The sequence below is a fragment of the Myxocyprinus asiaticus genome, chromosome 7 (assembly GCF_019703515.2).
Source record: "Myxocyprinus asiaticus isolate MX2 ecotype Aquarium Trade chromosome 7, UBuf_Myxa_2, whole genome shotgun sequence".
In the NCBI taxonomy this organism is placed as follows: domain Eukaryota; kingdom Metazoa; phylum Chordata; class Actinopteri; order Cypriniformes; family Catostomidae; genus Myxocyprinus; species Myxocyprinus asiaticus.
This window is the reverse complement of record NC_059350.1, coordinates 24506375-24533091: the sequence shown is the minus strand read 5'-3', so window position 1 is coordinate 24533091 and position 26717 is coordinate 24506375. Positions and strand designations below refer to the sequence as shown.

Genomic DNA, 26717 nt, shown 5'->3' with positions numbered 1-26717 from the left:
CAAGAAATTTGGCATTTTATCTATATTAGATAATATATTCACTTATAGTATTGAAAATGGTTACAAATAATCGAAAATTCACAATGTATAGCTTGTTTAAATGCTTGGTTATTAAAAAACCCGACAACGCTATGATACTATGACCCGGAAATTGATCCGTGTAAAACAGTCGTGTGTTGTTTCGAAAGAGAGAGAGAGAGAGTAGGAGAAGTGTGACTGTGGCTTTTAATCTATTAAAGTTGTTTTTCAATATGAAATGTGCATTAAAATATATAAAGCTATATTTAAATGCTTAATGTATATTTAAATACAATTAAATACAATACAATACAAGTGTTGTTCGCTGCGCATTGATTCGTTTATTCGTTGGCTATCAGGAACAGCTCTGGTTGCTCAGTATTTAAGAATACTTATCATGAGAGAGTGTCTGTGCTGTAATGGTCTTGACACTTTGCTGCAGGGTCGATGTCTATCTAAAACCTATTGATCATGATATTTGTGTTTTTAAGGGCGCTCTCTTTTCCCTGGTCGGAATGGAGGGTCATGGTATCCTGAAAGCCTTCCCTAAAGTAAAGAGACCACGGCCTAATGATGGAAATGTGGAGCCTCCTCTCAAGAAGACGATTGCTGAATCAACAACAGGTTTATAATTCTTGCAATTATAGAATACACTTGTGTCAAGCAACAAGGGCTACTTTAGAGAATAAGACATGTGAACATTTAGCAAATATACACCATTCGAAAGTGGAATCACTATGAAAAATGTATTAACTTTTTTTTTTTTCAGCAATGTGTTAATCTGACCAAATACCTAGACATTTCGAGGTTACACACATTACTGTTTTTTAAACAAATTCAGCATTCTTCAAACGCTATTTATCAAATAGTATTCCACTTGCAGCAATGCAGACCTTTTTTTTTTTTTTTCTTGCAAGGGCTGCTTGAGAGAATAAGACATGTGTATATATATATATATATATATATATATATATAGCAAATATACACCATTCAAAAGTGTAATCAAAATGAAAAATGTATGTTTTTTTTTTTTTTTTTTTTTTTTTTTAAAAATGTATACTTTTTTTTTTTTTCAAAAGATATGTGTTAAAGGAATGTTCTGGGTTCAATAAAAGTTATCGTCAGAATTTGTGGCGTGATGTTGATTACCACAAAAAATAATTTCGTTCCTCCTTTTAAAAAAAGAAAAAAACCTGCTTACAATGGAAGTGAATGGGGCCAATATTTTGAGGGTTTGAAGACAAAAATGTGACTTAGAATTTTAAAAAAAGCACTTGCATTCATTCTTCTGTTAAAATTCATGTATTATTTGAGCTGTAAAGTTGTTTAATTTGTCATTATTACAGTTGTTTAGGGTTTTAGGGTCTGTTGACATTACATCATCATGGCAACGAAGTTGTGAAATTGGCTATAACTTTACCAGAAAAGGTTTTATCACACTAAAATCATGTTAACACGCATATCGTTTATGTCTTGTGGCAATACTTTTGAAACAGTGAGTATTTTAACATTTACGGATTGGCCCCATTCACTTCCATTGTAAGTACCTCGATTTTTGCTTTTTATAAAGGAGGGGCAAGTCAAAATACATTTTTGTGGTAATCAGCATTATTCCACAAATGCTGTCAGTTGAGCTTTAACTTGTATTGAACCCGGAATATTTATTTTTGTTTTTGTTTTTTTTCCAATTTGGAATGCCCAATTACCACTACTTAGTAGGTCCTTGTGGTGGCGCGGTTACTCACCTCAATCTGAGTGGTGGAGGACAAGTCTCAGTTGCCTCCGCTTCTGAGATAGTTAATCTGCGCATCTTCTCACGTGGCTCATTGTACATGACACTGCGGAGACTTCGCATGTGGAAGCTCATGCTATTCCCCGCGATCCACATACAACTTACCACATGCCCCATTGAGAGCGAGAACCACTAATCGCGACCACGAGGAGGTTACCCCATATGATTCTACCCTCCCTAGCAACCGGGCTAATTTGGTTGCTTAGGAGACCTGGCTGGAGTCACTCAACACGCCCTGGATTCAAACTCATGACTCCAGGGGTGGTAGTCAGTGTCAATACTCGCTGAGCTACCCAGGCCCCATGAACCCAGAATATTTCTTTAAACTGACCAAAAACTAAGACATTTTCAGTTTGACTATTCTTTAAACAAATACTGCATTCTTCAAACTGTTTTATTATCAAAGAATATTCCACTTGCAGCAATGACAGCTGTGCAGATCTAGTTTCTTTTTTTTTTCTTGCATGGTAGTAGTGCACACAAGCATGGGATAGCCTTCAATATCAAAAAAACAAAAGACAGAAGTTTCTAGTGAAAGCTATTTCTTTTTTTACCATATTTAAAACCAACATTAGATTTAAGAAATATATGTGAACTCAATGATTCAGCAACCTATAGTGCGATAATCTCTCCATTTCGTTAGCACTACTATTTTCTGCTGTGCTAAGATAACAAGAAAGTTAGCTAATTTGCACATTAGAATGACTACTTAAGGATGAGGTAATACAATGTCATCTTAGTAGACTGGAGTAGTGCCTGCTGAAAATGTCACATGTAAAAACTGAATTTAAAATATACTATTATATAACAGTTATAATTAACAGTAATCATTTATAGTGTTCCCACAGCCATGGAAACCCTGGGAGTATCAGGGAATTTTAAAATTGTGATTTCTAGGCCTCCCTATGTCATGTATCAGTAAATCATGAACAAGAATTTGGGCACTGGGAAGGGTGTAAACATTGGGACACTTATTAATCAATTACCTGCAGCACGATTACGAGCTCGCGCATTAAAACAGCTGGTGTTAATCAACAATACTGCTGTGTAAATGACACCATCTTGCATTTTCGTTGTAGATATTCAAAAGTACTGTGTTACTTTGAAAGATAAATGACATGAATAAAGAAATAAAAACATAAAGGAGGGTATTTTTATCCTTCTAACAACTAATATAAAAAAAAAAAAAATCCCTTTCATGGTCATTATGGATGAAAGACATTACAAACAATATTTTTTTTAAATAGAAAATAAGGCTTTGTCTTAATTTTACACTTGCGCTAATCTTTTAACGACCTGAAAGACTTCAGAAGACATAATGTTTCTGGTAAGGGAACATAGTGAGCAACGATGCTATCTGGTTTTTACGGTGCATTCTGGGAATTTTTAGGGAGCGAAAGTTTCAGTGCACTGGAAGGATTTTGTGATTGAGACAGCCCTAAAAAAATCTGACTCTCTGACCAGTGCCCTGACTACTGAACTAGGGAGCTGACTGAAATCCACCCATGGAAATGTATCCATTCTTAAAAATCATAGACATTTCTGTAGTTTTCATATATTTTTCTAGTTTGAAATATGTCATCTTCTTGAAATATCTCATCAGCTATATTTTGGTCTTGTGTAGTGTAAAATTTGCTCACAAGGTATTAGGGCTGGGTATTAATATAGATGTCCCAATTCGATTCTGATTCACAAGCTCTCGATTCGATTCCGATCTCGATTTGATTCGGTATCAGTTCATATGGGTACATTCTGTTACAGTGCCCATTTTGCTTACATAAAAAAAAAAAAACTCTCAGCTAATGCTCCAATTATAAAGGAACCTTCTAGACAACCCTTCTGGGTACAATTTGAAAATATTCATTTTTACAAATTATATTTTATTATTAGTTTTTTATCAGATTGGTCACATTTTAGCTTTTGAAAATTTTTCAAATTCAGTCTGTTCCACCAGTTAATGTCTTGAAATTGCATATATTGTGTTGCATATATATTTTTGTTACATTTTTATTGTTTACTGGCATAATTTGTACTATTGAAAGTATTTACATTGATATGTAGAACACGTGATTAATCAGTACTGTCTCTTTAAGATTACCGGCATCATCCAGTGAGCGCATATAACGAGAGAAGATGTGCGTAATTTCTTTAACGCATCCATGTTTGATTAGAATTAAATGTTTCTTTTTTTTTTTCTTTTTTTTTTTAATCAACAACTGACTGCAAAAAACAAAGTGTATTAAAAGAGACATTATTCAATGGCATATGGATCAGTGGATCTCGTCTTTGGACACCCAGAATGACTTAAACCAAACTTTTACTCTCAACACACAGTGAAAAGATTTCGGTGCTAATGACTTCTCCACTATACTACTCAATCACTGGTGAGTAAAATATAAACATTTACTAGACAGTGGCTAATTATAGATATTTTTGGTCGCATAGCTTGAGATTTGGTTGCAAATGCGAGTGATTTATTTTCATTATAAAGGGTTGCCACATAGAGTGAAATATTGATCTTGGGATTTAAAAATAGTTTTCGAGATCGTTCAAACGAAGATCGCAATGCATTGGAAAATCGATATTTTAACCCAGCCCTACAAGCTATATTGATGTCTGACTTGCAAGCGAATCCTTCTTTTGAGTCAATACATTTGCCAAAGCGGATGAATGATTCTTTAGCGAATTGGTCTGAATCAAAAAGTTTTTTAAAAATGTATATCCAGCAATCCTAAATGACTGGAAAGTTCATAGAAAAGTTAAAGAATTTCATTGGTCAAAAAGGGTGGGAACCCTGAATTGAAAAGCACTATTGCATTTTTTGATTATTTTTGGACAATTGAATGCTACTTTTGTGAATAGAAGCATCAGTTTCTTTCCCAAACAATAAAATGTCTTAGAAACATTGCTGTGTGTAAGGTGTAATCCTAGTGTTGGGTGTAATTTAATTACAAAGTAATTAATTACTGTAATATAATGACTTTTTAGTAAAAAAAAAAAAAACTAGTGAAATGCATTATATTTTAAATTCTTGTAATCAGATTACATTTACTGACTTAAAAAAAAATATTGTACATTATAGGGTTATGCTTATTTCTAGTATATTACTTATGTGGAATACATGAATTATGGCCCCGTCATTGTGAAGGAGAAATGTGAGTTGCAGTGTATGACTTGTGTGTAACAATGAAAAAGAATTATTTTGAGTGTGAAAAGTGTTTTAGAAAGTAACTTTAAAGTAATTAGTAATGTGATTACCTTTTCAATGAAGTAATTAGTGAAGTAATCTTACTACAATTTTTAGAGAAATAATTTGTAATGGATTACTAATTTTAAGTAATTTACCCAACACTGGACATGGGCATTTAAAAAAAATCACTGCCTTACGTCCACGTACTGTCAGTTGCATTGATTATGAATGACAGAAAAAACAAATTTAAACTGTTAAAGTATTGCCACTGCTAATGCTTGAATACAGAAGCAACTAATTCACAACTGTCCCTTTTTGTTGTCTGAAAATCTGCTGATGCCTATACCCAGAAAGCTACACACACCATTATGCAGTAAAGCTTCAGGATGCTTAAATTCTTATGATAGCTTTTATGGATTATTTGTCATTGTGTCCTGAGTTACAAGGTTTTTTGTTACAAGCTTTATAAAAGTCTCTGCTCTTTTACAGTAAAACACTGCTATTAACAACTGTTGTGCAGTCAGTCATCTGTCTATTAGACTTACAGCTGTACACTGCTTTAATATGATTAGTAATTGTTGTTATTGTATTTCAAATGCTTCCTTTCTTAGGCACGGTTTTCCAGGGAGTCACAGTATACATAGTTCCAGCTGGTATAGGGAAAGCCAGGTGTGACATATTCCATCGACAGATCACCCAAAATGGAGGGCAGTTATTGACCGCGTTCTCTCCCAGCTGCACCCATGTCGTGGTGGATGATTCTGTTGATTGTCAGAGAGCTTTGAGACTCTTGAAAGTAGAAAGACTGCCCTCTGCTGTTCAGCTGGTCAAATGCACTTGGTTGAGTGCTTGCATCAGTGAGAAGAGATTGTTAGACTCTGAAGACTACAGCCTTCTTCCTGCAGAGAGGTAGGGCACTATTGTGGTGGAGTCTAGAACTAATTGCAATAGCATTATGATTTCAGCTTATTGTACTACCAGTCTATTTAAGAATACTGTATTCCACTTTGCATAGGAAGTTGAGTGAAATTGTGTGGAAAAATCTGTGTTCTGTCCTCAGTCCCACAATTGCTGCTGCTGAGGACCCAATGCAGACAATAGTTGCCCCAGTCTCAGAGGAAGCAGCAAAGGATGCTTTGGTTCCAACTCAAGAAGATCTCACAGAGACGGTAAATTGGCTGGATTATTGGTGGGAGGCAGTTGTCTCCATCTGTAAGATCCATCAATTGTTTGTTTGTTGGTTTTTACATTTTTGTTTTGGAGTATTTCATATGACTCATTTCAGGTGCCAGAAATTCAGGAAGAGCACCATGATGAAGACGGAGTATCTCAGAACGATCTGGATGCCTTAATCAGTGGCGTTCACCCATCTGAGAGCAACCAAGACCAGACCCAAAGTTTGGCAGACAAACCATTTATGCCTGCGAAGTGGGTCTGTTCCCAGCCATCCACAGCTAAAGTGGAGAATCATAACAAGCACATTACTGACAAACTGGAGCCGCTGGCTAAGGCCTATACACACACCGGTGATAAATGGAGAGCTCTGGGCTACTCTAAAGCAATCAACGCCCTTAAGAGCTACCATAAGCCCATTGCTTCATATGATGTGAGCTTGTTTTAAGTTTGATAAATGAGGTTATAAATTATATAAATGATAAAATGAGAAGATAAATTTAGGTTACTGTTGCATTGTAATTTACATATTGAGACTAGTTTCAAGCATGCAGTAATGATTGATTATAATTAGAGCTGTCAGTATTAACGCGCTAACACTCAATTAATTAAAAAAGTTTAACGTGTTAAATTTACTTAATCGTGATTAACACATTTACCGTTAATACAGCATAAACCAGCATTAACACTGGTTGGAAAGGTATTGTTACAAACTGTATTACATTGTTACTTATGTATTGTTACATATTGTTTTGTTTTCTTTCTTAAGAAGGAAATAAATACATTTTGACAGGAAACGGAAGTATATTTAAAGTCACATTTCAGCACTTTCAAAATCTAATTAACTATGAAAAACTGTGATTAATCACAATTTAATTTTGCATTAAATAATAATACTTTGATAATGGAAATTGCCATTGCCTGTTTTTATTCACTGGATTCGTAGAAAAGTAACAACAAAAATGTACTCACTATTTTCAATCCATTCACAGGAAGCATGTAAAATTCCAGGTATTGGTAAACGCATGGCAGACAAGATCATGGAAATCATGGAAAGTGGACACTTGCGTAAACTGGACCACATTGGGGAGGAAGTGCCTGTTCTCGAAATGTTCACCAACATTTGGGGCGCCGGGACAAAGACTGCACAGATGTGGTATCAGCAGGTAAGGCTCGTTTTACGTGTTCCTGTGCACATGGAGGATTGTAGTGGAACTTTTAATCTGAATGTTCGTTTGTGTTCAGTTTTAATAATTTGCAATTGTATGTGTGCCAGTGTAACCTAAAATTAAAGCTGCTGTAAGCAATTTTTGAATATCCTGCATAAAATGTACCTCAGATATAGCTGAAATTGGTGTCCTAAGAAAACACACTTGTCTCTCTAACAGCAAAAACAAATTTGTCTTCGGCCAGATCATGTTAGCCAATCAGAAAATTTGGAGGCGGCTCTCTGCAGACAGTGGAGTATTTGGGAAACCTGTTTGGAAGCAATAATTATTTTTGCGCTAGTTGTGCAGAAATCACTTACAGCAGATTTCGATTTTGTGGAGAATATTTAGTAATAAACAACAACCAAAATATTTAACAAGTTTAACAGGATAATTGTTTTTTTTTTTTTTACTATTAAAGGGATTTCGCACATTGGAGGACATTCGGACTAAGGCCGTTTTGAATAACACTCTAAGGATCGGACTAAAGCACTATGATGATCTGCTTGAGCGAATGCCGAGAAGTGAAGCAAATGCGATTGAGAAAACGGTTGGTACAGACCTTCACTTAGATTGGCCATATTAGATTGGTTATTGGTTTGTGACCGTAACCATGTGATTTGATGGTTATTTTAAATGACTCATAGTTAAGAAAATAACAGTTAAACTGAGGGATTTTCTTTGTTCAATCAATCCACACATGTGCTGATCAAAACGTCTTCCGGTTTTGAAGAGCAAAAATGTATCCACTTGATTTCACAGCAGTAAATAATAAAACTGAACTTCTAAGGCACAAGCAATCCAAAACATAAAATAAAAAAACAAGCCTGTCTTGGCAGCAGAAAGATTGTCAATCTTTCTCAGTCAACTGATGGACATAACAGAGATTGTTAGTGAGTCTGTCCTCCCATAGGAAGAGTGGGAGCTCTTGAAAGTTGGCGCATCAGAAGCTACCGAGCTCCCATACGGAGTCTTGGGCCCAAGCCAGTTGTTTTCTTACTATTACTTGGAACGTCCCCCTGTTTTCCTCTCAACAGACCTGATAGAAAAAAAGGGCAGATGGAGAAGATGAGTGCAGCATGTGCTCTGCTGGCTTGACAGAATGATATGTAGAGCGACTTGCGTACCTTCAGCAGTTCAGTTCCAAACTGCTGGAATACTAGGCACAAATAGGCAAAGGGTGCAGAGCACTTTTAATATCCTATAAAGTCCTCAGAACACCGCTTAAAGTGTGTAATTTCTGTGCCACACTAGGTCACCAAACACAATTCCCAAAATAATGACTTAACACTCCACCTGTCTGCCATTGATCTGGAAACAGAAAGTCCGACACAAACTTACGCCATTGGTTGAGCCAATGTTACTATTATCTGGCTGGTTGGGATACTCAAGCAAACAGGAATATTTTGATTTTGAAGCTATGATTGGCTTACTAATAGTTGTCTAAGCACATTAGGATGGTGTAGGAGAAAGTATTTTAACATAACAAATTACACATTTCAGAGGTCACGTGACGCCATGCAAGAAGCAGACATGTGAGCGACGAGCTCTGCACACTTTGCTCAGTTACACATTTGCTCTTTGAGGCAAAACATGGTAAAGAAGTCAAAATCCTCGGGCTCTGGAAACATTAAAAGACACTTACGTGTTCAGGATGAAAGCCCCATCAGGCCTACAGACCGGGGACTCGATTTGGATGGCGCGGCGGGAGAGGTGATCCAGTGTCAGTTGTCCAACACGTCGGTGATGTTGACGAAGGTTCTTGCTGACTTGGAGGATCTCGCTGTAATACATCAATTGATTACGGCGATGGAAATAAAATTCTCTGAGTTAGTTACAAGAGTGACTGATGTTGAGAGACAAATCGATTGTCTGGAATCTTCGGAGAGGGAATTAACCGCTAATCCGCCCGTGACCAAAGTTGATTTGGAACATCTCCTTGAAAAGCTTGAAGATCTTGAGAATAGAAGCCGCAGGAATAACGTTAGAATTGTTGGAATTCCTGAGCATGAGGAGGGCAGAGATATGGTTAAATTCCAAGATTTCAAGATTTTTTCCGGAGTCTGCTCGACATAACAGGCCACAAGCTGGAAATCGAGCGAGCTCACAGAGTCCCAGCTCACAGATTTGCTGAGAGAGATAGGCCCCGATCGATTCAGGCCAGATTTCTGAGATCATCCGATAATGATCTTGTGTTGCGCCATAGAACCGTAATATTTTCTTGTTCCTGGACTTTGCAAGTTCGACAAAAGAGAAATGTGATCGGTTCAAAGAATGTAAGAAACTCTTACATCAGTGAAAGATCAAATTTGCTCTGATGTTTCCGGCCAAACTGAGAATAGAAACGAAGGACGGTCGCAAAGTATTTACATGCCCCAATCAGGCAATGTCTTTTATTGAATCAGTGGGTGAGTAAACCACTGGGTGTTTCTCATGTGAGTGGGTCGACTCGCTGTACTTACTCTGGCTTCTGAGGAAGTTGGGCATCATTTTGGTTTGTTTTTTCTTTTTGCGTTGGCTCTGCCGAGCGGCTGGAGTTTGTTTTGTGAATAACCCTTTTCCTTAAAGAAACTTTTGCATTGATGAAAGATTACTTTTGCATTGAAGTTCCCGGCTAGTTTGAGAGTGGACACTACGGATGACCACAAAATATCTACATGCTCACACAAAGGATTTCTTTTATAAAGTTGACGGATTGTGTAAGTCATGGTATATACTTTTATGCGGCCTCCGTGTGAATTGACTTGACCATCTGGGGAACCGGGATGCCGGTTTTGTTTCTTTTTGTATTATTCCACCTAGCGGCTGGAGCTTGTTCTATTGAATAACTCTCCTTTGGAACAGCTGTGGATTAATCTGTTCGTTCTTCGTGCATACTCCTGCTGGCTGGAGTTTGTTTAGTTGAGTATTTTTACGGGACATTGGAATGATTACGTCATCCGCTGAACTCTTAACAGCCGGCTCACTGAAGATTCGTTTGTCTGTCTGAGTAATCTAAACGGTTTTATATCAGCTGGAATTTGTTTTGTGGAAGATCACACCTTTGAGACAGTTCTACACGTTCTTTGTGTTCATTCTTCCTATTGGCTGGGGTTTATTTTACAAAGTATTTTCTGTCATGAAATTTTGCCTCGCAAAATTGAGCAATCTGATGGCAAAGTTGTCGCGGGGGCTCTCGTAGGCGTTCATTGACCTTTTGAGTTTAGAGGGATTGTCGCCGGTTGGCGCTTTCGTGCGTGGGTTAATGCGCACGTTTTTCTTTTTTCTGTTTGTTTTGTTCGGGGGAGAAGTTCGGGGTTTGATTGTTTCACTAATGGGGAATGTGGTCTGTATAATTTTGTTTTTGACACACAATTTATTTTTTCTGCTATACCAAAATGTCAGATGTTAATGAGTGTACTATCTCTCTCCACATGGAATGTAAATGGGTTGGGGCACCCCATAAAAAGAAGGAAGTTTATTATTTTTCTTAAACGTAAGAAATATGATATTGTGTTTCTTCAAGAAACACAATTCTCCCCGCAGGAAGCTGAAAAATTTGGGAAGATATGGGGTGGACATTTTTTTTTTAGTGCTGGCTCAAGTAAGAGCAAGGGAGTTATAATATTGATTAATAAACATCTACAATTCAAATGTCTCAAACAGTTTAATGATAAATTAGTGAGAGTCATTATTGTTTTAGCTGAAATTCAAGGGCAAAGGCTGATTTTGGCTAATATTTATGCACCTAATGCTGATGATAAGGGCTTTTTTATAGATCTTGAAGGGATGCTGCAAACCGCTGGCACCCCTCATGATATAATATTGGGAGGAGACTTTAATCTTTTGATGGACTCAGTTCTTGATCACAGTGAAGCAAAAGTGTGTAAACCACCTAGAGCAACATTGACGCTTCACAGGATGTGTAAAAATCTTGGTCTTACGTATATTTGGAGACTTTTGAACCCATCTGGTAGGGACTATACATTTTTTTCATCAGTCCGTAAGATTTATTCTAGAATAGATTTTTTTTATTTTTTTTTATATCCAAATCCCTCATTTCATCTGTTGTCGGTTGCTCAATTGGAAATATCTTAGTCTCAGAACATGCCCTGGTGAGTTTAGAGGTGTTGCCATATACAGAGAAAAAGAAATCATATAGTTGGCGCCTTAATGTGTCCCTTTTACAAAATCCTGATTTCCAACAAATGTTAAAGACTGAAATCAATGTTTATATGGAGACCAACTGGTCCTCAGTATCCTCTGTGGGCATGGCTTGGGAGGCATTTAAGGCGGTTCTTAGGGGTTGGATCATACAGTATGCCTCATTCATCAAAAAATCCAAAGCACGAGAACTCGTTGAGTTGGAAGAGAATTTTAAAAGTGCAGAGGCAGAGCTGAAGCGCCGTATGTCAGCTGATGGCCTCAGAGAATTTACCCGACTGAAATATAGATATAATACTATTTTGTCGTGGAAAGTGGAGTTTTGGTTATTCAGGGCAAGACAGTCATACTTTGAGTCGGGTGACAAAGCAGGGAAGCTTTTGGCTAGATATATAAAGCAGATAGAGTCTCTTTCTATCATTCCCTCAGTGAAATCTGCTGGTGGTGAAATTTTTACCTCAGCAATTGATATTAATAATGCCTTTAAAGAGCTCTATCTTGATCTTTATAGTTCCACGTCTTCGTCTACTGATGAAGATATTAGAAACTTTGTGGAACCATTAGATCTTCCTAAACTGACGACTGAGCAAAAAGACTATCTTGATTCTGAGATAACCTTGGAGGAGCTTGACAGGGTAATTAAGTCCCTACCTACTGGCAAGGCTCCTGGGCCAGATGGTTTTGCCGCAGATTTTTTAGATCCTATGCTACAGAACTGGCTCCACTTTTGTTAGAAGTTTATACTGAATCATTAAAGAATGGAAAGCTTCCTCCAACCATGACACAAGCCTGGATCAGTCTGATTCTTAAAAAGGACAAAGATCCAAGCGAGTGTAAAAGTTACCGTCCAATCTCCCTGATCCAACTAGATGTAAAAATATTGTCAAAAATTCTGGCTAACCGATTAAGTAAGGTTATGACATCTCTTATACATATAGATCAGGTGGGGTTTATTCAGAGCCGTAGCTCTTCTGATAACATCAGGCGTCTCATCAATATCATGTGGTCAGTAGCGAATGATCAGTCTCCGGTCTCTGCCATCTCACTTGACGCTGAAAAGGCGTTTGATATGGTAGAATGGGATTATCTTTTTAAGATTTTGGAAATGTATGGGTTCGGGAGTACATTTATTGGTTGGATTAAGTTACTTTATAGACACCCTGTAGCAGCGGTACAAACAAATGGATTAATTTCAGATTATTTTACTCTGGATAGGGGCACTCGGCAGGGTTGCCCTCTTTCCCCTTTATTGTTCTGTCTTGCCCTGGAACCATTAGCAGCCGCGATAAGAAAGGAGGATGATTTTCCAGGGGTGGTTGCGGGAGGTGTGGCGCATAAGCTTCTGCTTAACGCAGATGATATTTTATTATTTGTCTCTGAACCTACTAGATCTATGCCTTGCCTCCACAGAATTATTAATTTATTTTCCAAATTCTCAGGATATAAAGTCAGTTGGTCTAAATCCGAAGCTTTGGCCCTGACAGCGTACTGTCCAGTAATGGCCTTCCAGCCGGGCGCCTTCCAGTGGCCCAAACAGGGCATTAAGTATTTGGGGATTTTATTCCCAGCAAATTTGTCTGATTTAGTTAATTTTGACCCTTTAATAAAAAGATTTTCGAGTGATGTGGGCAGGTGGGCTTCATTACATTTATCGATGATTGGGAAGGTTAATGTTATTAAAATGAATTGTATTCCAAAATTTAACTACCTGCTACAGTCTCTCCCTGTAGATGTTCCCCTCTCTTATTTCAAGCAATTTGATAGCTTAGTGAAGTCCTTCATTTGGAATGGTAAACGTCCCAGATTGCTTTTTAATAAGTTACATAGGCCGATAGACAAAGGTGTTCTAGGCCTACCCAAGATTTTGTTTTATTATTATGCGTTTGGCCTCAGGCATTTGGCTCATTGGTCGCTTCCACCTGAAAGAGCCCCTCCCTGGTTTTCTATTGAACAGGAAGTCCTTGCCCCTATTTTGCCACTGCAAAGCCTTTCTATCAAACTAACCGGAGAAGTTAAATCACACCCCGTTATTTCACATTTGCACATGATTTGGACAAGAGTGGCCAGAGTATTTAATTCGGACATTTATTTAAATGTTGCCTCAAGCATATGGCTGAACCCCAAATTATTTATCAACAAGTCCCCTTTCTGCTGGTCAGAGTGGATTGTGAGGGAGGTTAATACACTCGGTGACCTGTATGAAAGTGGAGCGTTGAGATCTTTTGAGAATTTGGTTCATCATTTTGGGATTCCCAGATCTCAGTTCTATAAGTATTTACAGCTGCGCCACATGCTCTGTACTGTTTTTGGGAGTAGCACACCACCCCCCCCCCCCGCCTCCCCCAAAAGCAGCAGGTGCTTTGGGAGAGGTGATTGCTGCTTTTGGAAAAGGTCATGAGGCATCAGTGTATTACTTCCTGCTAATTCAGAGTCTGGGGGATGGAGTCTTGACTTTTCTCGAGAGTATGGGAAAAATATTTGAATTTGGTATTGGAGGATGTAGTGTGGACTAAGATTCTGAAAAATGTCAAGTCTGTATCTAGAGATGCAAGGGTTCGCCTTATGTAATTTAAGATTTTACATAGATTTTATTGGACCCCCTCTAGATTATATAGGCTTGGTCTTAAAGACACACCCACCTGCTGGCGATGCCAATCAGAAGTTGGAGATACTACCCATGTCTTTTGGGGGGGTGTAAAGATCGAGGAGTTTTGGTTGAGGGTTCGGAGTTATTTGTGTGATGTTTTGAACATTCAGGTTTTGCTTTGTCCCAGACTCTGTATTTTGGGTGATGGGGCGGTCATGAATTTAGGGGATAATCACATTAAAAACTGGGTTCTGACCAGTCTCATGATCGGCAGGCAAGTAATTTTAAGGGGTTGGAAGTCAAGTGGAGCACCCTCTTTTTCAGAGTGGTGTGTGGAAATGGGGAGGGTAGCTGCATTTGAGGAAGCGGTTAGTAGAAGGCTGGGGTTTAGGGACTTATTTGTTAAAAAATGGGGCAAATATTTAGTTCTTTTGGGGGACTCTCGGGGAGGGGATGTGGAGAGTGTAGTTTAGTTTAATCAAGAATGCTTATTATTATTTTATTTATTTATATATATATATATATATATATATATATATATATATATATAAATATAATATACATGTGTGTGTGTGTATGTATATATATATAATGTATGTATGTATGTATGTGTATATATATATATATATATGTTGTTGTTTTTTTTTTGTTTTTTGGATTGTGTGTTATGTGGGACCACAGGGGTGTTCGTTAGGGGTCAGGGTGGGATTGTATTAGTGGGGTTTAAATGTAAAATGTTGATTCTTTATACAGGTGCATCTCAATAAATTAGAATGTCGTGGAAAAGTTCATTTATTTCAGTAATTCAACTCAAATTGTGAAACTCGCGTATTAAATAAATTCAATGCACACAGACTGAAGTAGTTTAAGTCTTTGGTTCTTTTAATTGTGATGATCTTGGCTCACATTTAACAAAAACCCACCAATTCACTATCTCAAAAAATTAGAATACATCATAAGACCAATAAAAAAAACATTTTTAGTGAATTGTTGGCCTTCTGGAAAGTATGTTCATTTACTGTATATGTACTCAATACTTGGTAGGGGCTCCTTTTGCTTTAATTACTGCCTCAATTCGGCGTGGCATGGAGGTGATCAGTTTGTGGCACTGCTGAGGTGGTATGGAAGCCCAGGTTTCTTTGACAGTGGCCTTCAGCTCATCTGCATTTTTTGGTCTCTTGTTTCTCATTTTCCTCTTGACAATACCCCATAGATTCTCTATGGGGTTCAGGTCTGGTGAGTTTGCTGGCCAGTCAAGCACACCAACACCATGGTCATTTAACCAACTTTTGGTGCTTTTGGCAATGTGGGCAGGTGCCAAATCCTGCTGGAAAATGAAATCAGCATCTTTAAAAAGCTGGTCAGCAGAAGGAAGCCTGAAGTGCTCCAAAATTTCTTGGTAAACGGGTGCAGTGACTTTGGTTTTCAAAAAACACAATGGACCAACACCAGCAGATGACATTGCACCCCAAATCATCACAGACTGTGGAAACTTAACACTGGACTTCAAGCAACTTGGACTATGAGCTTCTCCACCCTTCCTCCAGACTCTAGGACCTTGGTTTCCAAATGAAATACAAAACTTGCTCTCATCTGAAAAGAGGACTTTGGAACACTGGGCAACAGTCCAGTTGTTCTTCTCCTTAGCCCAGGTAAGACGCCTCTGACGTTGTCCGTGGTTCAGGAGTGGCTTGACAAGAGGAATACAACAACTGTAGCCAAATTCCTTGACATGTCTGTGTGTGGTGGCTCTTAATGCCTTGACCCCAGCCTCAGTCCATTTCTTGTAAAGTTCACCCAAATTCTTGAATCGATTTTGCTTGACAATTCTCATAAGGCTGTGGTTCTCTCGGTTGGTTGTGCATCTTTTTCTTCCACACTTTTTCCTTCCACTCAACTTTCTGTTAACATGCTTGGATACAGCACTCTGTGAACAGCCAGCTTCTTTGGCAATGAATGTTTGTGGCTTACCCTCCTTGTGAAGGGTGTCAATGATTGTCTTCTGGACAACTGTCAGATCAGCAGTCTTCCCCATGATTGTGTAGCCTAGTGAACCAAACTGAGAGACCATTTTGAAGGCTCAGGAAACCTTTGCAGGTGTTTTGAGTTGATTAGCTGATAGGCACGTCACCATATTCTAATTTTTTGAGATAGTGAATTGGTGGGTTTTTGTTAAATGTGAGCCAAAATCATCACAATTAAAAGAACCAAAGACTTAAACTATTTCAGTCTGTGTGCATTGAATTTATTTAATACACAAGTTTCACAATTTGAGTTGAATTACTGAAATAAATGAACTTTTCCATGACATTCTAATTTATTGAGATGCACCTGTATATGTGTTGAGTTTTTCACTGTCATGTGCATATGAATCAATAAAAATTGTAATTACAAAAAAAAAAAAAACATTTCAAATCAGCAATAAAATCTGACAATACTGAAATAATTTTTTTTTACACATTTCACCTTAAAGCCTGGAAAATGTGAGTTTTCTTCTTCAAATCAAAAGGCATGCTACTCCAAAGATTTTCCATTTGATGTGAAGTTATGAATGTTATGTTTGCTTTTGATGAACAGGTAAGGGAGGCAGCACACAGTGTGGATGCACAGCTGGTGGTTGTTTTGTGTGGCTCTTACCGCAGGGGGAAGAGCACATGTGGAGATGTGGACGTTCTTATCACTCACCCCGATGGAAAATCACACAAAGGTGTTTTCAGCAAAGTGCTGCACCTCCTCCATCAGAGTGGTATGTTGTCTTCTAATATCAGAATAGAGATTTATTACTTCATGGGGAATTTTATAAAGCCCAAAAGATACGTCTTAATATAAAATTCTATATCAAAATACACATAATATTTTTTGTTTCAGATTTTTTAATAAAATTGTTTGAGATATAACCATTTTAAAAATAATTTACATCTTTTGCGTTGACCCGGCTTTACACATGATATTATGTAGATTTTTTGGTACATCTGTGAATTCGATTTTTTTCTTATAAACACTTAATTTACATTTAGCCTCTTTCCCCATACTCTCTCACACACTTTATGCATCCTGTTTACAAACATACACACACACATATTCTTGTACAAAACAGATATAACAAATAAACTAAATCAAAGGTGAGACCAAAGGTTCATGCACACAATAGTCTAAATAGGGCTAAAAAGAGGAAATTGTCCACATTATACTCTGCAGCCATCTGATGCCGAACCAGCTTGCAGCATACTCATGCATCAACTTTCGCCAGTTCATGCAAGTAAATAGAATAGATTTAGCTTTAAAACATAGTAAAGAAGTATTAATGTTGTATACTTGAGTTGTACAGTTGTTTTCATAAAGGTTAGTGGAAAAAGAATACATGTATATTATGTTATATTTAGATAACATTTCACAGAAAAGTTGATAAAAAGATGTCTTCACATGTATCACACTGGTTTTGCTGTAGTTAATGTACAGTTGAAGTCAGAAGTTTACATACACCTTAGCCAAATACATTTAAACTCAGTTTTTCACAATTCCTAAAATTTAATCATAGAAAACATTCCCTGTCTTAGGTCAGTTAGAAACACTATTTTAAGAATGTGAAATGTCAGAATAATAGTAGAGAGAGTGATTTATTTCTGCTTTTATTTCTTTCATCACATTCCCAGTGGGTCAGAAGTTTACATACTATTTGTTAGTATTTGGTAGCATTGCCTTAAAATTGTTTAACTTGGGTCAAACATTTTGGGTAGCCTTCCACAAGCTTCTCACAATAGGTTGCTGGAATTTTGGCCCATTCCTTCAGACAGAACTGATGTTACTGAGTCAGGTTTGTAGGCCTCCTTGCTCACACATGATTTTCAGTTCTGCTCACAAATTTTCTATCAGATTGAGGTCAGGTCTTTGTGTTGGCCACTCCAATACCTTGACTTTGTTGTCCTTAAGCCATTTTGCCACAACTTTGGAGTATGATTGGGGTCATTGCCCATTTGGAAGACCCATTTGCGACCGAGCTTTAATTTCATGGCTGATGTCTTTAGATGTTGCTTCAAGATATCCACATAATTTTCCTTCCTCATGATGCCATCTATTTTGTGAAGTGCACCAGTCCCTCCTGCAGCAAAGCACCCCCACAACATGATGCTGCCACCCCCATGCTTCACGGTTGGGATAGTGTTCTTCGGCTTGCAAGCCTCACCCTTTTTCCTCCAAACATAACAATGGTCATTATGGCCAAACAGTTCAATTTTTGTTTCATCAGACCAGAGGAAATTTCTCCAAAAAGTAAGATCTTTGTCCCCATGTGCACTTGCAAACTGTAGTCTGGCTTTTTTATGGTGGTTTTGGAGCAATGGCTTCTTCCTTGCTAAGCAGCCTTTGAGGTCATGTCGATATAGGACTCGTTTTCACTGTGGATATAGCTACTTGTCTACCTGTTTCCTCCAGCATCCTCACAAGGTCCTTTGCTGTTGTTCTGGGATTGATTTGCACTTTTCGCACCAAACTACGTTCATCTCTAGGAGACAGAATGCGTCTCCTCCCTGAGCAGTATGATGGCTGCGTGGTCCCATGGTGTTTATACTTGCGTACTATTGTTTGTACAGATGAACGTGGTACCTTCAGGTGTTTGGAAATTGCTTCCAAGGATGAACCAGACTTGTGGAGGTCCACAATGTTTTTTCTGAGGTCTTGGCTGATTTCTTTTGATTTCCCCATGATGTCAAGCAAAGAGGCACTGAGTTTGAAGGTAGGCTTTAAAATACATCCACAGGTACACCTCCAATTTAGTACACCCTTTATCAGAAGCTAATTGTCTAAAGGCTTGACATAATTTTCTAGAATTTTCCAAGCTGCTTAAAGGCACAGTTAACTGAGCATGTGTAAACTTCTGACCCACTGGAACTGTGATATAGTCAATTAAAAGTGAAACAATCTGTCTGTAAACAATTGTTGGAAAAATTACTCGTGTCATGCACAAAGTAGATCTCCTAAACGACTTGCCAAAACTATAGTTTGCTAATATTAAATCTGTGGAGTGGTTATAAAATGAGTTTTAATGACTTCAGCCTAAGTGTATATAAACTTCTGACTTCAACTGTATATTTTAAAATTGTAAAAAAAAAAAAAAAAAAAAAAAAACGGCATATTAATTAACTTTTATATTTGTCAGTTAACATTTCAAAAATATCAATCTTTTTACATGCTTGAACAGTTAAGAACTAACTAATGACTTACAATATAGTTTTAGATGAAAACCTTTGGGTTATGAATGATTTATAAGTTTGAATTCCACCAGATAAAAATTGACCCACGAATGCAAAAGGTGTATGCAGATTCTGAACGCAATAGGAGGGTTAAACGGACAGTTCACACAAAAATGAAAATTGTCTCATCATTTACTCACCCTCATGCCATCCCAGATGTGTATGACTTTCTTCTGCAGAACACAAACATAGATATTTTAATGGAGATATGTTGTCCGTTTGTCCATACAATGCAAGTGAATGGTGACCAAAAATTTGAAGCTACAAAAAGCACATAAAGGCAGCATAAAAGTAAGCCATAAGACTCCAGTGGTTTAATCTGTCTTCTGAAGCAATCCAATCGGTTTTGGGTGAGTAAAGACCAAAATGTAACAAATTTTTCATTATAAAACTTGACAGCTGCAGTCTCCTTTTACACTTCTTAACGCATGCACAGAGCACTAGATTGCGCTAGTAAGTATAATCGATCTTGAATTCATGATGGTGCCTAGAGTCCGCAATGGTAATGTACAGTAGAAAATGAGTTACATTTTGGTCTGTTCTCACTCAAAACCGATTGGATTGCTTGAGCAGACGTGGATTAAACCACTGGAGTCTTATGGATTACTTTTATGATGCCTTTATGTGCTTTTTGGAGACTTTATGGACCTACAGAGCTGAGATATTCTTCTTAAAATCTTCGTTTGTGTTCTGCAGAAGAATATAGCAAAATATGGTTAATCTAGGTTAGTTCTGTGCTCTGTTACAGTTACAGTAATGCACTGCTTTTCCTTTTACTATGTAGTCATTGTGCTATTTGAAATACAATAGAACACTGCTTTTTTTGCACTGCTATGTGACATTTCAACAATTGTACTGACACTGCTCTAGATACATTTAGAGTAATTTAAATGAGGATTTAATGAACCCACAATTTATATTACTTGTATTTTCCTACCTAGGTTTCTTAACAGACGATCTTGTTAGCAGTGAGGAGAATGGTGAGCAGAAGAAGTACATGGGTATCTGTCGACTTCCAGGCCCTTCACAGCGCCACAGACGCTTAGACATTATTATAGTGCCCTATGCTGAATTTGCTTGTGCTCTTCTGTACTTTACTGGCTCTGCCCACTTTAACCGATCAATGAGGGCATTGGCTAAAACCAAACACATGAGCTTATCAGAGCATTCGCTGAACTGTGATGTCGTCCGGCAGCATGGTGTGAAGCTGGTGGCGGGTACTCCTTTACACACACCTGCGGAGAAGGATATCTTCAAACACCTTGGCATACCTTACAGAGAACCACATGATAGAGACTGGTGACTGCAAATTTTACATGGGAATTAACAATATGAAATCATGCTGTTGTAAGTGCATTTTTAACCCTTTTAGCTTGGATGGGTTAGAGGTCTGCACGGGCCTTAAAATGAAACCCAGCCTGTACCCGAGACCGTGTGACCCAACCCTACCCGGCCCGAACGATACCGCCAAATTTTAAGCCCAAATCCGACCCGAAATCGCTTACTATCATTTCTTCTAGCAAGTACTGTTGCAATAGACTGTATTTTATGTAAGCATACAGGCAACATTCGTAACAGTATTGAAACAGTAAACATACACAGTTTTAACAAGGCATAGCAGCCCCTTAGTACACTAGAGCAGAAAGGGAAAAAAAGCATTGCATCACCGTTTATTTGCTGAAACTTCACTTGGTGCTGTGCAGGACAATCTGGAATAATATGAAACAATGCAACAGTCACCTCTTTGTGCAGAACAATCTGGAATAATATGAAACACTGCAACAGTCCCCTCTATGCAGCCTGAACTTGTTTAGATTGTTGGAATCTTTGTGACAACTGCGCTAAAACAATCTAGACACACTGCAAAGAATGAAACAGAACGCAGGTGTCTAGACATGAGTTTTTGAAAATGTGAAGTTCTTTTTAACTTGATGTAGTGTTCGAGACGCTGAGGAAAAACGAGATGCAGTACAAATGTCAAAGACATCCATCCAGTATGTGTTTACATAGGAAAAAAATGGGAGAACAGATGCGCGCAAAAACACGTTTGGGGTGAACGTCCACTAACTCGTATGTTTGCGCGTGTCTGTGAGTGAGAGCGTGTGCGTGAAACAAGTTCGGTAAGCTTGTTTATTTTTTCATTCATTACAAACCCGAACCCAAAGTCCTACTTGAAAAACTGACCCGAACCCAGCCCGAAACCCGTCGTGTCCTGTCGGTCAGATTGCAGACCTCTTGGATGGGCCTGCCGAGAAGAAATAAAAAGTCAAAATATTAATAACTACAGTCTTAACCAACACAAAATAGGTATCGTTTGAAAGCTTAGAAGCTCTACTTTACAATGCATGTAGGCATTATGACCAAAACTATTTTACTCACAGACAAAAATATAGTGAGTAATAGCAAGTATATGTCTTTGACATTTATGTTTCATGTGAACAGGTTTTGCTCATACGCCGTGTTTTCACTTATAACTACATGAAAAATATACCATTAATTAGAGGAGGTGATTACCTTTCAAACAAGCCCTCACACAAGGTAATTACATGCATAGACCATTAGATAATTGACACGATGCACAATGTACACAGTGCACACAGCATCTTGCAGTCATAGCTTTCCTAAATCAGATGATTTTATCGGAAATGATGTATCGTCATGGAACACTTCAGATCAGTGCAAAAAGTCCTCCATATTTGGGCAGAGAGACTTGTGATTGGTGAATGTTACATATAGCCACCAGTAGATGGCGCAAAGTACATGACAGACTTGATGGCTCATTCTTTGAAATTTCACTACTGAAATCATGTCTGCATGCTATGCAAACCTTTAGTCATTGTTGTGTTTGCATGTGTAATTAGTTCTTATGTACAATTATTATGTTTTATTTGTTTGGAGAGGCTTTTGGACACTAGAATAAATTTTTTTTTAAATTATTATTATAACTTTTGATTGCTTTGTTGAATCAACACAAAATTTTACTCAGTTACAGTTGACATGATTGGGAACCAAACAAAAGTTTTTCGTTTTTTGGAGCCACATTATTTACACCTGAATAATGTAAAATCAGGGGAAAAAAAAGTAAATTTTTGGCTTAAGTTTTTTGTGATTTTTCAGCAGTTTCTTAGGCTGAGAATCCCAGAATTGTTCATAATCTACATCATTAAAAAAAAAATAATAATTTACGTTTTCTTTTCAATGACACTAAACACTTGACCCTCTTTTTTTTTTTTTTTAAGTTAAAATACTTTTATTTTGGGTATGCCACTAAAACAGGAAATCTTAAAAAAAAAAAAAAAAACACCCTCAGAGCTTAAAGGGTTAAATGTGGGAGTAATGGGCAGGCCCATATGGAATCTGCAGGCACAGATTTCTGCAGAAAAGAACATTTCTGCAATGATGCACAAATTTCCACATATCCCCAGCATCTTGCATGTTTGTTTATTAAATATTTTAGCTAACTTGATAATGATTTTTAGTAGCCATTAAGACTGAAGTACTCTCACTCATATTGTGCTTAACATGTTTTAATATGTTTAAATCAATTCAGCAGAATTTCCAATAAATCAGTGCAGAAAATGCCTAAAGTCAGCAGATTCCTTATAGGCCTAGTAAAGGTTTATGCATTGTTGTCATGGATTGTATTTAACTGAGTCTGTCATGATATCAGTAGCATCAATATTCTTTTTCAAAGGACTTTTGATTGGGTGCATTTTAATATGAAATAATAATAATAATAATCATTACCTCTTGAAGTATGCCACTTAAAATATGCAAACTAATTAAAGTATGCCAAAAAGTATTGTTTTCTAATCGTTTTATTATGCCTTGGTTTGAAAAACAAAATAACTATATTTATACCATGTAGCTCATATCAAGTCAATCAAATACCTTTGCTTCCATTCAAATCTTATAACCTTTTATAAAACGTGATGATGGTATTGGATGAGAGCATACTAATAATTTAAAAGAGATCAACCTAACCCCGAAATCTAAGTCAGCTGTGAACTGTGCGCTCTATGGGCGGAGAGAAGCACAATTTGTCCCATCACGGTGCAGGGTATGATTGCTCCACACCCAGCTGTGCCTGAACTCTCGTTCGCGGGGACGGGCTTGTGTAACAGTCGGAGGCAGCCAGTAGCACGGAGCTCATGCTGCAGCTCCACTGCTGTGCCTTCCCTCGTGCTTCAATAACACATCAAGAGGAAGGCGGTGCACGATCGAGCCTTTTACGATCTCGATATGGTTAATGACCAATAAATATACTTATATCTGAACTTTTGTCAACACTGTGACAATCTAATGTTTAAACGTGTTTAAAATGGGCTTATTTTTATATATCGTTGGATCTGCCAACCCAACCGAGGCTAGTGTGTACGAGGTGAGAAAAAACTTTGTGTCAAACTTTTAACTTTATATTGTTGGTTATTATGTGTACGCTGCAGTCTGCCACTTGTTGATTGTTGGTCGCCGATTGAACTTTATGCTTATTTTGTGGAGTTTGTAGCCCATGTTAACATGTTTATGTTTTCCACAGCATTCAGCCAACGTTTTATTGCTTTTGCCATTTGATACATCTGTTTGTTCCTAAGTCTTGCGTGCTAACCAACAGTCTTGAGTCAGGTCTGTCACGGAAGTGTAAGGGCCGTGTTTCATAACATAGTGAACCGCCTAACTAGACAACATTTTTAGGTATCATATGCCGTTCCGAGTCACTAAAGTTTAACTGACATTTTTACATTGATTAATTTAGGAGAGGCTTTGTCCAAAGCGAAAAACTGAAATTATGGAACCTATGAAGTATATAAATGCGCAAAAGTTACGCACCTATGATGCCCAAAATGCTTTCTCGCTATGCATCTCGCAAGGTTTTGAGACAAGGTTTAAGACTCTCCTTGGGCCAAGTTCAGTAAACAAAAGTTAGCAGAGGCTAACAATTCAACTGTGACTCTTACAGATTCTGAGACTTGTGTAGTGGCTGTAAAATGTAAATTGATCCCATGCTATTTCTTTGAAATTGATTGCCCCTGTTGTCATTAAACAAAAGCTAAGAGATCAGTTATGGTTGAACACTTAGAGAAACTGACACAATAGAACTGCTGATTCAGCACTTCAGTAAACACAAGCATAATCTACCAACGACATTTGGCACGTATTTGATTCACCCTTTTCTTTTTCAAAGGACTATGCATTTGTGATCACTGGTAGATAATGACCTCCTTATGTGTAGTTCAAAGGAATAAATTATCACAAAAAATGTGCTGAGAGAAGTGGTCTGGATGTGTCTTCTGATTGGCCTTTTGAAGGCTATTGGTCCAGTTGCAACACAATCCCCTGGTGGTAATACCCTTTCAATTATCATTAAAGTGTTTTCTATACTTCAGCATCAACAACATTTGTGGCATAGTACTGATTACCACAAGAAGAATTTTGACTTGCCCCACCTTTTCTTAAAAAAAGTAAAAATCTGGGTTACAGTGAGGCACTTGCAATGGAAGTGAAAGGGGGCCAATCTGTAAACGTCAAATACTCACTATTTCAAAAGTATAGTCAAGATGTAAACCGTATGCGTGTTAACGTGATTTTAATGTGATAAAATAGCTTTCCTTTTCTGTGTATAGTTATAGTCAGTTTTACGACTTCATTGCTATGATGATGTCATGTCAACAAACCCTAAAATGACGGTCAAAATTACGATTTAAATAACTTTACAGCTCATAATACAAGAGTTTTAACAGAAGAATTCAATTGCTTTTATAAAATAAGCCTAACATTTTTGCCTTTTTAAACCCTCCAAAAACTGACCCCATTCACTTTCATTGTAAGTGCCTCACTGTAACCTTTTTTTTTAAGAAAAGGAGGGAAGAGTTTAAATGAATTTTTGTGGTAATCATATTATGCCACAAATGCTGCTGATTGAGCTTAAATTGTATTGAACCCGGAATATTCCTTAAAGTTTAGAAAACACTTTTCTAAATGCAGCTCTGCTCATGGATATCAGATTTACTTTCTGCTACATGCCTCAAACGAAACTCTGAATATCTTTAAAAGATTTGATGTCAGTAACCTGGCAAATTTGCCAAAAAACAAATTCTGTGATCATTTCGTCCTCAAAAGCAGTCATTCTATCATCAAGTGTGAACACAACTCCGCTTCCAGGCAGACTGATAAAACGTCTTGTGTGCGTGTACTCACGGAAGTTCCATCAAACCAGCCAATCAGGTTTGCGCTGAGTTGATCGAGAAAGCGTTTTCCAGTTTTGTGTGCTATAAGCATCAGACGGACTGGGCTTGCCATCTCAGGCTTAGACTAGTGACCATGGGTGCTACTCATCTCGTTTCCTTGCTCCTCTGTCCTCAAGCCTGTGACCCGGAAACCGATCAAAGTCCACCATCATGAAGGATGTATCAATTCTCTAAATGCACCCCCGAGGATGGAAGAAGCTTCCCAAGGACGCTTGAGCAAAGAAGCACCGGAGCATCCTATGCGGAATACTTTTTGGTCAAGCACCTGATGCACGCTTGAATTCTCTTCCCCTTTAACATCTGGTGCAATATTTTTAATTCAAGTTTCACCTTTACAGTTTAAATAAACAATATTTGTCATATACAACAGTGCATCTTGAATTTTTTGGATTTATTGTGAATATATTAAAGTTTAAATGACAACAGCAAGCACGCTGAGGTACTTCAGCTTGTCAGAAACGTGCTCTGAAGTCAAGCTTGAGTGAGCAAGGACATTCCATTTTACAAATACATCTTGCTTCGATTCCTCCGTCCTCCTTTCCTTCCATCGTTTCCTTGTTTCCTAAAGAGGGTGGAGCTAGGAAACAAGGAAAGGAAATGAGGATGCATGCTTTCAGAAATGAGTAGCACCCCACGTGACTTGTATGGATCACATGTGACCATCATGTGACTTGTATGGCTTAATATGGCTCCTTGGTTTGGAATTGTAATCAAGCACAGAGGAAGGTCACCAAAGACCGAATTTTTCACAGTAATAGTGTGCAGTCTTATTTATACATTCTCTATTTGGATTTTTCGCTTTTATGCACCTATAAACTGTTTTTGGACTTCTCAAAAGGCTTGAGTTCCTTTTTTTTTTTTTTTTTAGCCTCTATTTTATATTGAAATAATGTCTAGTTAGATGTTCTTTATATACACTGATTAGCCACAACATTAAAACCACAGACAGGTGAAGTGAGTAACATTAATTATATCGTTACAATGGCACCTGTCAAGGGGTGGGATATAGTAGGCAGAAAGTGAACATGAAATACAAGAACTGACTATGTTGGAAGCAGGAACAATGGTCAAGTGTAAGGATCTGAGCGACTTTGACAAGGGCCAAATTGTTA

The 26717-nt window shown here is 37.7% G+C and overlaps 1 protein-coding gene across 3 annotated transcripts; it reads left to right on the top strand.

The window, feature by feature from the left end:
* Positions 1–164: 164 nt before the first annotated feature.
* poll (polymerase (DNA directed), lambda) lies at positions 165–25838 on the top strand. 3 transcript variants are annotated; one of them, XM_051702761.1, is made up of 10 exons: positions 165–642; positions 4046–4194; positions 5612–5909; positions 6061–6169; positions 6286–6606; positions 7166–7339; positions 7803–7931; positions 16689–16857; positions 20302–23741; positions 25722–25838. In XM_051702761.1, exons 2-9 carry the CDS (start codon positions 4164–4166, stop codon positions 20661–20663), a joined length of 1593 nt encoding a protein of 530 aa, XP_051558721.1. In that variant the 5' UTR covers positions 165–642; positions 4046–4163; the 3' UTR covers positions 20664–23741; positions 25722–25838. The 3 variants fall into 3 exon arrangements, with proteins under 3 accessions (XP_051558721.1, XP_051558718.1, XP_051558720.1); XM_051702760.1 differs by lacking the exon at positions 4046–4194 and having other exon boundaries at positions 175–201; positions 510–642; positions 25722–25837; XM_051702758.1 differs by lacking the exon at positions 4046–4194 and having other exon boundaries at positions 25722–25837.
* The last annotated feature ends 879 nt before the right edge of the window (positions 25839–26717 follow it).

Bases quoted from the DNA above. Each gene is read 5' to 3' on its own strand.
- poll (XM_051702758.1), top strand. From the start codon at position 438: ATGGTCTTGACACTTTGCTGCAGGGTCGATGTCTATCTAAAACCTATT. The intron at 7,340-7,802 runs GTAAGGCTCGTT...TTACTATTAAAG, and splicing joins CACAGATGTGGTATCAGCAG to GGATTTCGCACATTGGAGGA. The intron at 16,858-20,301 runs GTATGTTGTCTT...TTTCCTACCTAG, and splicing joins GCACCTCCTCCATCAGAGTG to GTTTCTTAACAGACGATCTT.